Raw genomic sequence first — 15,533 nt, 5'->3', positions numbered from 1 at the left:
TTAGCATTAGTTATGCATATAATTATTATGGGGGCACCAAATTTACAATTCTGGTTTTTCTCAATTAAGGGAGATATCCCATGGGCATTCTAATTGATGGGTAGAAGCCTCTAAGAGATTAACAATCTTGTACAGATAATCCCCAGAATAAATAAATGATTCAAGAGTAGAATTGAGGGAATTCCTTGGCTGTCCAGTGGTTAGGACTCCGAGGTTCCACTACGGAGGGCCCGGGTTCAGTCCCTGTTCGGGGAACTAAGATCCCACAAGCCGCGCTGTGTGGCCAAAAAAAAGAGTAGAATTTGATTGTTTCCAGAGCAGTTTTTTTCCTTCAATAAAGATAAAATGTTGAAAAAATGTTTCCACACAAAAAATGCAGATCAGAAACAGTCAAATGCTACCTAATGCTTTCCCATACTTGGGGGTAGGAGGGAGTATTTAAATATGTCTATTAGAAGAAGAAAGAATTTTTTTTTAAGGGACATGAGTTAGAAAAACAGCTGTAGGGATCTAGCAGACTAACCACATGGAAAAGTAGTGTAGAGGATCGGTCACCCTAAGTGGCAGCTGGGTGGTGGTTCTTCAGTGCTGTAGCCGAGTGCAGTGTGCCGTCTGGTAATGTGATCGCATTTAACTTGTTTTAGCTAAAGATGGATTTCTCATCTTCTGTTTCCAAAGTAAACCTACCATCAAAGGTAGGCATTCCAATAAAACTGAAGCCTTAAAATATTAGCCTGTATACATTCTACCCTTCTTATCCATAGAAAGATAGCAAGTGGTGAGAAGGAATTGACTGAGAGCCTTTCTGTGGATTACCTTTAATACCCACCTGTTTCCTATTGTCCCCATCATTGTTCTGTACAGTAACAGACCTGTAAACTGTGCATTAGATTCTGGTATTGGCAGAATTGCCTTTTAAATGCTGTAAGCATCTAAAGGACAGTGGTTGTTATTCTGCTCTCTCACCTTCCCTCTAAAGCAGCAGGATAGCTATGTATGTGGTAGGGGCAGGAACAAACGACTTGGTGGTGGTGATGATCTTGTTTCATTCAGCCTCATTTTGAGCTCTCGTGTGTTCCTCTTGGGTTAGGACGAAGATTGCAATGGAAAGAACAGTTGCCATGAAAGTGAGCCACCGGCAACCACTGAGGCTGTGCACTACCTCTACATCCAGGTGAGGCCCTGGCGTGCAGCTCAGTGACACGGCAACTCCCAGTAGTTGCTGGTGGGTAGGTTTTGGGAGATGAGAACAAGAGAGCGAGCAAAGAGGGCTCACCGCACTGCCAAAGATTAATTGGCCAGAGAGGATTATAGCATGGAGGCCTTTTCCCCCTGCCTTGAACCCATGCTCTCCTGTACCGTAGCAGGAGACGGCACAGGGCAGTGGTTCCAGCTCTGGACTTTACTTAGGCTGTGTAAGTTCACATCCTGGATCCACCGGTCACAGCTTTGTGAGCTCAGGCACGGTTCTTCAGCATTCTATGTCCCAGGTTCCCCACCTGTAAATTAAACAGTAGCAGTCACCTCAATGGCTTGTGAAGAATAAATGAAATAACATGTGCGAAGTAATTAGAACCCACCTGAGTTCCATAAGCGCTAGACTGTGCATGTACAGAAGCTCTACTTTGTCTAACAAGTTAAATCTGGACAAGCAAGGTACGAGGCACATACATCCTTGTGTGTACAGAAGAAACACCAACCTGGTTTTAGGAAAGTGGCTCGTCCTGGAACCCCTGAGGGACAGGAGAACCAGCTCCAGTGAGGCATTGCTAAAGGGAAGCTTATAGGCTTTGTCCTGCTCACACTCCCGAGGGGCGCATTCTGGACAGTGGCGAGCTCAGCCAGCAGAGGGACAGCCACAAACCGAAGCGGAAAACTTGCCTCTGGCCCAAGTGAACAGGACCGTGAGTCATTATTAGTGTTTTCAGTCACATCTGCAAGGAGGCAGATCTTTAAATGTGAGATACAGTACTATGCCCAAGAAGGAGCCCTCAGACAAGTGTAACGTTTCAAAAGAGTCTAGTTAGGTGGTTGCTTTCCTGGGGTTGCAGCAGGTTTTAGGTTTTCCCTAAGCATAAACCACTCACACACATGATAAAGCATTTGTCCCCCAAACCGCTAACTGTTGAGTACCTACTACATGCCATTACGCTGTAAACAGTTACAGTGAGACAGAAGTACCTAGCAGAGGTACGTGATGTGTGGTAGGATCTTGGTGTGGGAAGCCTGGAGGATGAGTCAGAGTTTGTAGATGTTATTCTGAGCATGAGAGGATATTCCTCCCATTTAAAATGACATGTTCCCCTCTTTGAAAACAAGAAAGTCCTTCTTCATGAGAAATCTCAACTGTGGCACTGGTTTGAAACATAGGCTAGTTTCATAAATCAAATGCTGCATGTTGCTCTAAGGTTTAAATGATATTGCAGTTTTCTGATAGATTAATACACTTAAGAAGGATGAGATAGAGCCCTTTCTTAAATGTTTCGGTATTTATAATGTTTTGCTCTAGACTTGAAGGTCATTGTCATTAATTTAACATGCAAATGAAAAAGGCTAATGACATCATTGGATTATTAATTAGCCCTTCTTGGAAATTTGGGTTTGGAAACAATCTTGTAAAACAAAAAATAAAATTTTACTTAATTCTAAGTGTATTCATATTATATGTGACAAGGATTTTAAAGTCTTATTTTTTTAATGAACAATAATATAAAAAATAAAAATGATTTTGTTGGGGTGGTAAGATTATGCATATTTCTTCCCAATTTTTTTTAATACTGTTGGTTTCTTTTTTTAATTAAAAAAAAATAAGCCTTTTCCATAAGTATTTAAAATCCGTGGTACACGTTTTAAAATGGGGGATTACATTAATTGCCATTGTCCTCCTTAATTGAAACTCTATATCATCAAATCCTGCCTGGTTTGTTCTTGTCCATAGATGGAGTACTGTGAAAAGAGCACTTTACGTGACACCATTGACCAGGGACTATATCGAGACACCGTCAGGCTCTGGAGGCTTTTCCGAGAGATTCTGGATGGATTGGCTTATATCCATGAAAAAGTAAACTTTGCAACATTTTATATCTGAAAAACTTATGTTTACATAAAATTTATGGCAAAATCAAATGTTGTGCGATTTGAGAAAGCCTAAAATAGAGGGAAAATTATGGGTATGTTGAAATAATCTATTTTTATAGGAAATAGAACATATCAAAAGATGAGAAAATAGTATAAAGCATCAAAGTTCAAAGAAAGCATTGAAGGATAGAAGAGGGGTCAGCAAACTATAGCCCATGGGTCATATCTAACTCCCTACCTGCTTCTGTTCAGCCTGTGAGCTAAGACTGGCCTTTACATTTTTAAATGGTTGTAAAAAATTGAAAGAAGGGTAATATTTCATGATACCTGAACATTCTATGAAATTCAACTGTGTCCATAAATAACATTGTATTGGAACAGGGCCATACCAGTTTATGTGTTGCCTGTGGCTCTTCTTGTGCTGCCACTGTGGAGTTGAGTAGTTGTGGCAGAGACTGTGTGGCCCATAAAGCCTAAAAGATTTACCATCTGGCCCTTTGCAGAAAAAGTTTGCCAGCCTCTGGGTTAGGTGGAAATAATTGAACATGTATGGAACTTGAGGATGATTCCTTGAGTGGTTTAGATAAAGTGAGAGTGTGATTAATACCTGCCAAGATATGTGATTCTGACTCAGTGCTACCTTTCCTAGGAACATGGGAAAATTAGAAAGTCATCTAGCAAGGGTAGAGATGAGACTAACATAGTTTGCCACATGTATAAAATGTCACTGCAGAACTATAAATTGTCATCACGATGTAAATGCTAATGGACCTAGCTTCAAGATGAAACGCTGCTTACATTTTAAAAAGTGGGATTGTCTAATGTGTTAGTGTAAATACGTTTTTTCCTTTGCGTCAATTTTCTTTAACCTTAAAATATTTATACTGTACCATATTTATACTAAAAAGCCAGGACTATAATTTACAGATGTCTAGTTTATAAATGATTCGGTGGAAGTGGAATTTGCAAGGTTGGACATGAAAATGAGCTCTAATGAAGGTCATTAGAACTCTATTACTGTGCTAGCGTCCTGGGGTCCTAGAACCGTGCTCCGTGCGCTGTCTTCCTTGCCATCTAATCTGCTCAGTACCTGCCAACCATTTGTTGGGTGTCTAACACTGTGCCAAACCTAGAAATAGAGAAAGGCACAAGTGTATGACAAACCCCATACTTGAGAGGGACTTCCTGTTTTTTTGAGGGAGCCGAAATTTACCTTCATGTAACAGTAAGAGAGATCACACCATAAAGTGTTTTTATTACATTTATTTCCTGTATTATAGTTCCGGAAACAGTAAGCATGATGAGGATGCTATTAGGAAGGGGAGAAAGTAGTGTTCACGTAACAAGTAATCATTGAGCACTTACCTGGTGTGCTGGGAATGCAAAGTTGAATTATTAGAATTACTGTGGAAGTCTTCGTGAATAAGTTGGCACTTGTAAATATTGGTACAGTTCCAATGAGTGGAGAAAAGCCTAGGCAGGGCAGGTAGCCTGAAGAAAGGAGTAGAAGAAGGAATGAAAATGGTGTGTGTCTCCCTGACCAGAGCAAGGGTTTTGTGATGCAGTAGAGAGAAAGATCACGGTGAACCTGATAGACAGGGGTCTTGGATGCCAAAGGGCACCATTTGGATTGGACCTGATCAGGACCACCAGCAGGTAGATTGGGAGAGGGTGGCAAGGTCATTGGCAGGACATTTGGGAGACATTGTGGAGGTCAGACAGCCTGGACTAGCATGGTCTGCATGAGAAGACCTCATCCAGTTTTCATCACTAGGTTGGCCTTTCAAATGAGGAAACAGGTATGATATAAGTTATGTTTGGGAAAACGTTGTTGGTTTCTTTGCTCTTTTCCATCAGGGAATGATTCACCGAGATTTGAAGCCTGTCAACATTTTTTTAGATTCTGATGACCATGTAAAAATAGGTGATTTTGGTTTGGCGACAGACCATCTAGCCTTTGCTGTGAGTATTTTTTTAATTCAAATGTGCCTGAAAATGGACCCATGTGCCTTAACTATCCTGTCTTCTAACATTCTCATGACTATGAATTCCCTGAACTCTGCTGTGTAATCCCCAGGAAAGTATACAAGTCTGAAGGGGCAGCTGCAAATGATCCTGCAGGCTTTGAAATTGTGAATACGTTTTAGTGAGTACGTTCCACTTGAGAGACATACAATTATTAGTTTGTGGGTGATATTTAGGTCAAAGGCATGAAATACTTTATGAAACAATTTGGTGTTTTGGTCTACCATGCCAGGCACTGGGCTAGATGCTTTACACTCGATGGGCTTTTAGTTAGCTTAAGGAAATAAGGCTCAAAAACCGTAAAACATCAGAAGAATGAGTTCTAGACAACATAAATCAGAAAGTATTAACGCTCTTCTTCACAACACTGTAGAGTAGGTGTTAAACCTACAAAGCTAAAATAATGTGAGGTGAGAGAAATAGTCATATAAGACTTAAAAGCAGGAGGAAATTTGCATATGGTTATGAGGATCAAGAAGGGCTGTATAAAGAAAACAGCATTTTAGATGAGCCTTAAAGGATGGTGAGAGTCCAGTAGGCTGAGATTGAGGGCAGGGCATGGTGACACCAGGGTAGGGGTTTCCCGAGAGAAAGAACAGCATAAGCAAAGGCCCTGGGGTAAGCAGACATGATTGTTGAAGGCCAGCATGTTGTCTGGTTGGTTGAAACTATGAGGTGTAGGGGAGCAGTGAGAGAAGATGCTTGAAGGTTGGGGATTCCTGGAGGTGTTAGGCCTTGAGTGCTGGGGGAAGAGTTTTACTTAACATCATAAGCCAGAGATTAGGCACCAAAATCTGTGGTAAATGCAGTTAATTATAAGGGTGGTCAAAAAAAGAAACTAGGATTTGGATTAATGGTGAGAAAAACCTCAGGGGTTAAATCAGAAGGTGAGGTTAGAAGGAGCAGAGAGGGAGGAAATGGAAGGGGGACAGTAAGGACATGGTCCTGACCAGAGCACTGGGGAATTTGAAGAGTGCTAAGACCAAGGAAGGGCTCTTTGGGGATTTGATCCCCAGACTAACAAATGTAACTTGATATCTGTAGGCTGTAATAGTAGGGAGGTAGATAAGAGCACAGGCTCTGGAGGCCCACTGCCCTGGGCTAGAATCCTTGGGCAAGTTACTTAACCTCTCAGTATCCTTTCCATAAAATGTGCCTAATTCAAGTACCAGCTTCAAAGTTGTCACCAGGATAAAATAAGAATATAAGTAAAGCCCTGGAACATTGCCTGGCTCTACGAATATTAGAGCTCTTGTTATTGATGGCAGTGCTCGTGATAGGAATCTGTGGAGAGATGTCCAAAAAATAGTGATTTAGGGGAATGCGGGAAACAGGGCTGTCACAGATATAGTGGAAGAAGTGAGGCTACCTAAGAGGTATTAGCAGTGACAGTGGAACATATTTGGTGACCAGCCTCTAGGAAAAAAGAGTAAAAATTGACCCAGTGGGAAAATTAAAAAAGTTAGAAAGTGAGTTTGTTGTTATTAATATACCTTTACTCTTCCCAGTAAATAGATTCTGTTTTGGCATTTGAAATACGAAAATAAATTAGTTTAGGTAAGTTTTCAGGGGGTTCTGCCACGAAGGAGTTCTACAGTGAATTGCCCTTCTCCTTGATCTCATTGGGGTTTCCAGTGAGCCCTGCATTAGTAGGCTAACTAAACTAAAAAAAATTTAAAGCTCAAAAAAGCATTATTATAGTTATTCTGGTTTCTGTGTAATATTTTTCAGTCAGTCTTCATTTAGAAATGATAATCCATTCCTGTGGAATAATATAACATTTTAATTTCTTATTTGGCTACTTGAATTTTTAGGCTGACGGCAAACAAGATGATACATCAGGAGATCACTTGATTAAATCAGACCCTTCAGGTAAATCCAGAAGACTGTATATTTAATTAGTGTGTTAACAAGCAATCCACAAAATTTCTTTTTTTCTCTTTAATCTTTTTTTAACATAAAAAAATTTACATATGTAATGTATACAACCTGAGGAGTTTAGAGGTACATACACACCTAAGAAAGCATCACCACAGTCTATGCCATAAACATATCCATCACCTCCAAGTTTCTTCCTGCCCTCTTATTTATTGTTACTATTATTATTAATTTTGTGATAAGAACACTTAGCATAAGATCTACCCTCTTAGGAAAATTTCATTTTATTATTATTTTTTGGCGGGGGAGTGCGCCGTGCAGCATGTGGGGATCTTAGTTCCCCGACCAGGGTTCAAACCCGTGCCCCCTGCAGTGGAAGCGCAGAGTCCTAACCATTGGACCGCCAGGGAAGTCCAGGAAAATTTTAAATATGCAGTACAGAATAAAATTTCTCAAAGTGAAACCTTTTTTTTCATTTGTAAAGATTTTATTCTAAAGCACATTATAATTATTCATTAAATTAACAAAATTATGGAAATGCTTTAATTTTTTTCCCTTTTCACTATATAGATTGTTCTTCAGAACTCTAAGAAATTAGACCTTCAATTAGAATAATTTACTCCTCTGGGTAGGCAGTTATACTTTGACCCCAGGTGGTAATAGGAGGTTACCTCATGACCTGGGCCATCTGGGGTCTTCCTGCCTGGCACTGCCCCTTTACCACAGCAGAGCCATCCTGTGTGGAACAAAGTGTGTGGCCATCCATGATTTAGGGTTAATAGCTTGGTGAAATGCATGCTGCTTCTTCCTGTGAATAGTGTAAACAATTAACAGACCATGTCTCACTCTTAAGAAACTTTTTTTGTTTTGTTTTGTTAAAAATTTGCCTTATCTCTAAGTCCTGTTATTGGTAATCCTTCCCTCTGCCTTCTTCCATGCAGGTCATTTGACTGGGATGGTTGGCACTGCTTTATATGTAAGCCCAGAGGTCCAAGGCAGCACCAAATCTGCATACAACCAGGTAAAGAGCAAGGTTTTTGGGGAAAAGGAAAGATCTCAAGAGAGAGATAATAGTAAGAATATCAAGATTACAGCATTTGGGGTTTAGTTACCAGCTGAAATAGTCAGGAACAGTCATTCACTCAATATATATCCACATGTCTATTGAGCGACTGCTCCAAATAGGACACGTGATGCCCAAGGACAGTGTCTGAAGCTGGCACTGTTGTTGCCAGGGAGCTTACAGTCCCTCCATCCATCTAAAGAAGATTTGAACTAACTGGTCCTGGACCAGGCCCCAGGAACACAGGGAACAAGGCAATCAAGTAATAAGACATCTTATTCCAGCCCTCCGGGAGCTTGTCCATTGGTGGATGATGGTGGATGAAACAGACAGTAAACAAATAAAAATTTTTTAAATCACAAACTCTGTAGGAACTAAGAAGAAAAGAAATGGAGTCCAGTGACCAGAGAACAGTAAAAGACATCATCTTTAGGTCGACTGACTAGAGAAAGCCTCCCCAAGAGGATGGGTTTCAGGATAAAGGAGGAAAGGGGGGAGAAGCCATGCAAAGTTGGGGGCTGGAGCTTGGCTGGGAGAGAAGAGGGGTAAGCAGAGGAAATAGCATGCACAGAGAGAAGACTGGGTGAGAGGTAGCGTGGCGCACTTAGGACAGTCAGAGAGAGGGTCAGTGTGGCTGCAGCGTGGTGAGAGCTATGAGGGCGAGAGGCACGAAGCGAAGCTGAAGGGAAGGCCAGGGTCAGATGATGCAGGGCCAGCTTAGCCATGAGAAGCGATGTGCGCAGGCAGCGCCTGAAGGATGTTGAGCGAGAGAGTTCGCTCTAGCTGCTGCCAGAGGCTTGGCAGGAGTCCAGGTGGAGCGGCTGAGCGGGGACCAGAGTGGTGGCAGTAGAGACGGGGAGAAGTGTGCAGATATGAAATACATGTTGGGGGGGAATTGACAGGTTTTCCTAATGGAGTGGGTGTTGGGTGAGGAAAAGAAAGGAAAACAGGACAGTGCTCAGGTTTCTGCCTGGAGTGGCTGGGGGAAGGGTAGTTGACTGAGCTGAGGAACCATGAGGAAAGACCTGGGAGATGGAGGAGAAGACAGCAGGAATATTCCGTCTAGGGCATGTTTAATTTGAAATGCCTGATGAGAAATCCGATTAGAGAGTTCCAGTCGGCTGTTAGGGACTCAAGACTTGAGTTCAGAAGAAAGATCAGAGTCAGAGGTATACATACATTTGAGAGCCACTAGCACACAGATGGGATTTAAAGCCATGAGACTGGATGAGATCACCTCAGGCAAGACCGTAGAGCTAAATTTTTAAAATACGTGAGGCAGGGAATTCACATTAAAGCATATTTTCAAGCTAGCAGTGGCAACTGAAGCCTGGGTTTTGGTTCTGACAGGGAGCACTTGGTAGTGACAGAGTTGAAGCAGACCTCCAAATACCTGGTGAGGGTGAGGGTGTGTGGAGATGGACACGCCCACCCTGAGGGAGGGGGAGGCACCTTTAGTGTCATCTTTCTGCGTTTGGTTTGTAAGAGTATAATGAAATCCTTAAAAGGACCTTACCCTTTGGCCCAGCACGTCCACCTTTTGAAACGTATCCTAAGGAAACAACCAGGGACATTCAAAAAGATTGGTGTAAAAGGGGTTTGTCACAGCGTTGTTTATAACAATGAAAAATAGCAAGCATTTAAAAAATAGGGAACTGGTTAAATAAATTATGGGACATCCATGTAATTGAATATGTCATTAAAATATCAGAGGCCGGTTTTAGAAAAATGACATTATAGTATAAAAATATTCTTGCTATATTAAGGGAATAAAAGTTACAAACCACAGTGTGGTTCTAGTTTTATAGTGTGTGTGTGCGTGTAGACATTTTAAAAAACCCACCAAAAGGGCGTATCTTAGCCATCAATTGTAGATATCCTTAAGCAGTGGGATTATGGGTGGTTGCTATTGTATTCTTGGTGCTTTTCAGTATGTTCCGTTCAGTATGTACATTTTTCTACCGCTAACATGTGTAGGAAATGACACAATGAATGTTTGTTTTTAAGACTTTGGAGGTCACTGGTTGCAGAGGCTCTCCTACTAATCCTTGAGTCCAAATTCATTGACGTTTTTCTTGAAAGTGGCTCCTGTGCCTGTGTGCAGTTCACCACGAGCAGTCTCCCGCTCAGCTGGGTTGTGCTCAGCTGCCGCAGGCACAGGGCCTTCTGACCTCCTTCTTCCCCTCGACAGCTCCCTACCTGAGACTCTGCACTGACATGCCCTTTTACCTTCTTTACTTAGACTTCCATATTTTGTTAGGCGTCGTCACGATATTTCTGTTGTGCTATGCTTCTGACCTCGTTGGTATGGCTTTGCAATCAGTAGCTGACCTTTGCTATCAGCTGCAGAGTGCGGTCTGTGTTTCCCTTTTGCAATGATTAGTAAAGATGCAAAGCAAATTCTTTCAACAGATCTCGGTTGTCCTTGCTCTGTAGTGATTATCCTCAGTGTGTGGCCAGTGGTTATCTATGTCTATGTGTATAGCTAAACCAGTTACAATTAATTTTTAAGAAAAACATTGAAGTCATGCCAAATATTTTATCATCTAAAAATAAATATGGCTCTCATCTATATTTTACACCTATAATTTTTTTTTTTAGAACAAAGCGAATTTTTTCTAGTGTGGCTTATTTTCACTTATGCAAACATCCCAACTAACAGTGCTCATCCTATAATTCCCTAGTGGATTATGCTTTCATATCTAGGCTCTAAATAAAATTCTTTTTCCTCCTCAGAAAGTGGATCTCTTCAGCCTGGGAATTATCTTCTTTGAGATGTGCTATCATCCCATGATCACAGCCTCAGAAAGGATCTTTGTTCTCAACCAACTCAGAGATGTATGTATCAGATGTTTTAATGCCTCAGTTTCCAATAACCTGAATCTTAGCACGGACATTAGAATTTGATGCAGGGTATTTTTCTGGTATTTATAATATAGAAAGAAGTGGTCCTACTATAATTTTCTATATTTCTAGTAAATGGAAATCCACCTCTGCTTATGCACTTACAATAAGAAACTTACCCCAGTTTTATTTATTTTTGGAATCATACTTGAAGATATTGCTAGGTTATCCTTTTTAAAAATATTTTGAGATTACTCTTGATTTTTTTAATTTTTGAATTTTGTTTTATTTATTTTTTTATACAGCAGCTTCTTATCAGTCATCAATTTTATACACATCAGTGTATACGTGTCAATCCCAATAGCCCAATTCAGCATATCACCATCCCCACCCCCCCTCTTTTTTCCCCCTTGGTGTCCATACGTTTGTTCTCTACATCTCTGTCTCAACTTCTGCCCTGCAGACTGGTTCATCTCTACCATTTTTCTAGGTTCCATATACATGCGTGAATATACGGTATTTGTTTTTCTCTTTCTGACTTACTTCACTCTGTATGACAGTCTCTAGATCCATCCACGTCTCAACAAATGACTCAATTTCGTTCCTTTTTATGGCTGAGTAATATTCCATTGTATATATGTACCACAACTTCTTTATCCATTCATCTGTCGATGGGCATTTAGGTTGCTTCCATGACCTGGCTATTGTAAATAGTGCTGCAGTGAACATTGGGGTGCATGTGTCTTTTTGAATTATGGTTTTCTCTGGGTATATGCCCAGTAGTGGGATTGCTGGGTCATAGGGTAATTCTATTTTTAGTTTTTTAAGGAACCTCCATACTATTCTCCATAGTGGCTGTATCAATTTACATTCCCACCGACAGTGCAAGAGGGTTCCCTTTTCTCCACACCCTCTCCAGCATTTGTTGTTTGTAGATTTTCTGATGATGCCCATTCTAACTGGTGTGAGGTGATACCTCATTGTAGTTTTGATTTGCGTTTCTCTAATAATTAGTGATGTTGAGCAGCTTTTCATGTGCTTCTTGGCCATCTGTATGTCTTCTTTGGAGAAATGTCTATTTAGGTCTTCTGCCCATTTTTGGATTGGGTTGTTTGTTTCTTTAATATTGAGCTGCATGAGCTGTTTATATATTTGGGGGATTAATCCTTTGTCCGTTGATTCGTTTGCAAATATTTTCTCCCATTCTGAGGGTTGTCTTTTCGTCTTGTTTATGGCTTCCTTTGCTGTGCAAAAGCTTTTAAGTTTCATTAGGTCCGTTTATTTTCATTTTTATTTCCATTACTCTAGGAGGTGGATCAAAAAAGATCTTGCTGAGATTTATGTCAAAGAGTGTTCTTCCTATGTTTTCCTCTAAGAGTTTGATAGTGTCCAGTCTTACATTTAGGTCTCGAATCCATTTTGAATTTATTTTTGTGTATGGTGTTAGGGATTGTTCTAATTTCATTCTTTTACATGTAGCTGTCCAGTTTTCCCAGCACCACTTATTGAAGAGACTGTCTTTTCTCCATTGTATATTCTTGTCTCCTTTATAGTGAATTCCACCATTCTGTCTTCCAGGTCACTTATCCGTTTTTCTGCCTCAGTTATTCTGCTGTTGATTCCTTCTAGTGTAGTTTTCATTTCAGTTATTGTATTCATCTCTGTTTGTTTGTTCTTTAATTCGTCTAGGTCTTTGTTAAACATTTCTTTCATCTTCTCGATCTTTGCCTCCATTCTTTTTCCAAGGTCCTGGATCATCTTCACTATCATTATTCTGAATTCTTTTTCTGGAAGGTTGCCTATCTCCACTTCATTTAGTTGTTTTTCTGGGTTTTATCTTGTTCCTTCATCTGGTACATAACCCTCTGCCTTTTCATCTTGTCTATCTTTCTGTGAATGAGGTTTTTGTTCCACAGGCTGCAGGACTGTAGTTCTTCTTGCTTCTGCTGTCTGCCCTCTGGTGGATGAGGCTATCTCTACTCTTGATTTTAAAGCAAAGGAGGAATCCAAAAATTTTGCATAATATCAATATAGTTACAGCAGTGGGAATGGGTTAGAAGGATAATGGATATCTAGCTCTAGAAATTAAAGGTTCCAGCTGAATGGACCTGGTGTAGTAATGCCTAAAGAATACCACCATGACCAGAAGGTAAATGGGGTCTGGGGAAAATGTCAGCCACTTGAATTTTTTTCCCAGTGAGATCTCCATTTGTCTTCTTGGGATTGATCCTCGCCCAAAGGATCAATTGGCCCAAACTAAACTGTCATTGCCCAAACTAAAAGGGACTCATGTTAGTGTGCGAGGTCCAGGATGCCTCTTGGAAATGGCATTAAGATGACAGTGGAGAATAAGGTTTGAGTGAGGGTGATTTAGATTCACATATTCATGAGCAAGAGATACGGAGAGTCTTCCTCTTCCTTTCTGAGCAGAGCCAAGCAGGCATGTCTGTTAGGGTAAATCACATACAGCGTAACTAAGAATACTCCGGGTAAATCACATACAGCTTAACTAAGAATACTCCACTACATATCTTGGAAAAGAGTTTAATGGTTTAACTGCCAGAACAGCGTGGGCAGCTGTGTTCATAATGTATCAGAGGGCAGCTGTGTTCATAATGTATCATAATGTATCAGAAGACATGAAGTGATTACTGTGTCCTTGCCTTGACTTGGAATGCTCTTCGAGGACTATGTCCTTGGTGGAGTGCCTTTCCTTAGTCTAAAATTCATGTTTGTTCCCTCATTTCAAGAATATCTCAACTGCCAAGTTAATGTTACGACTGAGGTCTTATTTACCAGAAAGGTGAGAAATTTGGGGCTAGAGGTTTTTGTGTTGTTTTTCTCTTACTCGGTATTGATGGTTTGGTATTTCTACCCTTTTTTAATCTGTTTGTTTAATAAAGCTACTTTGTCTTTCCCTGAAGCCATTAGATTTTAAATACTTTGTCCTCAAATGAGGTGCTTTCTGTCACCCAGGCTGTCATTTGGGTGAAGTAAGTATTAAGATAATATGAATGTCCTTGGAAGGATAGGCGTTGGGTTTCACGATGAGTTTCACATCCATCTTCCCTTGTTAGCAAATTTTCATTTCTGTATTTGATTTTCTTACCTCTGGTGAATAAAATGCTTTCACTGTGGCAGTCTGCCAAGCACTTGCTGATTTGAATATAATATTTTTTTTAGCCTACTTCGCCTAAGTTTCCAGAAGACTTCGATGATGGAGAGCATACAAAGCAGGTAATTTTCTGATGCTTTAATTACTGTGTTCTCACTCTTGGGTTTTAATTACTCTTTTTCTTCTTCTTCAATTAGTAATCTTCTGCCACTCATTCTCTTGTGTCATGGGAACAACGTGGGGAAAAAATATCGAAAGATGGAGTACTTAAAATGTATTTAGACTTGAAATACACCATAAAAATGCCAAGGGCTGACATAGAAAATTAACAAACTACAGGGTTCTTTTTTGTGATTCATGATGCTTTTGAAGTACTGTTTGGACCCTTGGCTTAGCTATTGATAAAAAGAGAATGCTCTTACAGCTCATTGTTTTAGATAAAGCTTGGAACTTTAAGAAAAGAAGAGTATATCTTAAAACTACAATTTTGTTCTGTCTTATGGTAAAGTAGCTCAAATTGTAAAGGGGAAGACTAGACAGCCAGATGTTACAGTAATTTAAAACTAAATAATTTCTCTTCCATACTACAAGTGTGTGTGTGTGTGTATGTGTGTGTGTGTGTGTGTGTGTGTGTGTAACTCATGTCATAGTAAATATTGGCATCTGGCTAATATGAAAGAATCATTAGTGAATTTATTATAGTGCTTCTGGTGTACCTTTCTTCTTAATGCTGGCTTTTTGTCTTAGTGAAGCCTTCCATGGTTAATACTCTTGTCGTGTAGAAGTTTATTCCTTAAACTGACTTCTTAACAATTATAATCAAGGCAAAATCCCTTATTTAAATTATTAATGTTGAGCACAGAAACCTAGCTAGAACATTGCATTAATTTGCTGTTTCTTGATTATTGGTTATGTATCTGGATGGACAAGTCACTTAACTTTTCTAGACTTTAATTTTCCTCCCCTGTAAAATAAAGGTATTAAGTACCCTTTATTTATATTAGCACTAACATCCTATAATTCAGTAGCGTTTAATGTGACATTTGTTTATGGCTCGAGGGACCCATTCTGCCTCAACTATTGAATTAGTAAAGAACCATTAGAAAATACATTGAGTTGTGTTTCTACTTCTTTTGTTAGCTGTTACCATTGATTCGAACTGAGTTGTTCCCCATGTTTTGGGGTGTCATAAGTAAATATTCATATCCCAGCCTTTCCCTGTAACAAGGTCAGTCTTATTCATTATTTCCTCATGTTGGCAGCTGTGGTGGTGTAGGAACTTAAACCACAGACAAAAGTGCAACTATGCACACCATTTGTCATGACAGTGATTGCCCTCCTGTCACAGGGACTTACCGGGCACCCTTGAGCATTTGCATTTGGGCTGTATAAACTTAGCACCACAAGCAGTGCCACGGCCACCTCCCACGTCACGTTGTTGCTTTTTATCCGAAAGGGGGCAGCATAGAAAATGCTTGTAGACTGAGTATAACACAGTTGTTGCCACATACAGAAATTAAGCAGTATTAC

The 15,533-nt window shown here is 40.2% G+C and overlaps 1 protein-coding gene across 5 annotated transcripts in view; it reads left to right on the top strand.

Moving 5' to 3' along the window:
• EIF2AK4 (eukaryotic translation initiation factor 2 alpha kinase 4) overlaps window positions 1-15,533 on the top strand; it is a 108,302-nt gene that overhangs the window by 59,829 nt on the left and 32,940 nt on the right. For all 5 annotated transcript variants that reach the window (XM_059913658.1, XM_059913657.1, XM_059913661.1 and 2 more), the window contains 7 exons: window positions 1,091-1,174; window positions 2,939-3,061; window positions 4,936-5,040; window positions 6,918-6,975; window positions 7,923-8,002; window positions 10,781-10,882; window positions 14,072-14,125. In XM_059913658.1, coding sequence (XP_059769641.1) covers window positions 1,091-1,174; window positions 2,939-3,061; window positions 4,936-5,040; window positions 6,918-6,975; window positions 7,923-8,002; window positions 10,781-10,882; window positions 14,072-14,125 — 606 coding nt within the window. The remainder of the gene's footprint in view (window positions 1-1,090; window positions 1,175-2,938; window positions 3,062-4,935; window positions 5,041-6,917; window positions 6,976-7,922; window positions 8,003-10,780; window positions 10,883-14,071; window positions 14,126-15,533) is intronic.

This window comes from Balaenoptera ricei, chromosome 2, assembly GCF_028023285.1.
Source record: "Balaenoptera ricei isolate mBalRic1 chromosome 2, mBalRic1.hap2, whole genome shotgun sequence".
In the NCBI taxonomy this organism is placed as follows: Eukaryota; Metazoa; Chordata; class Mammalia; order Artiodactyla; family Balaenopteridae; genus Balaenoptera; species Balaenoptera ricei.
Note: the sequence above shows the minus strand (reverse complement) of the source record. Positions and strands in the feature narration are given on the sequence as shown.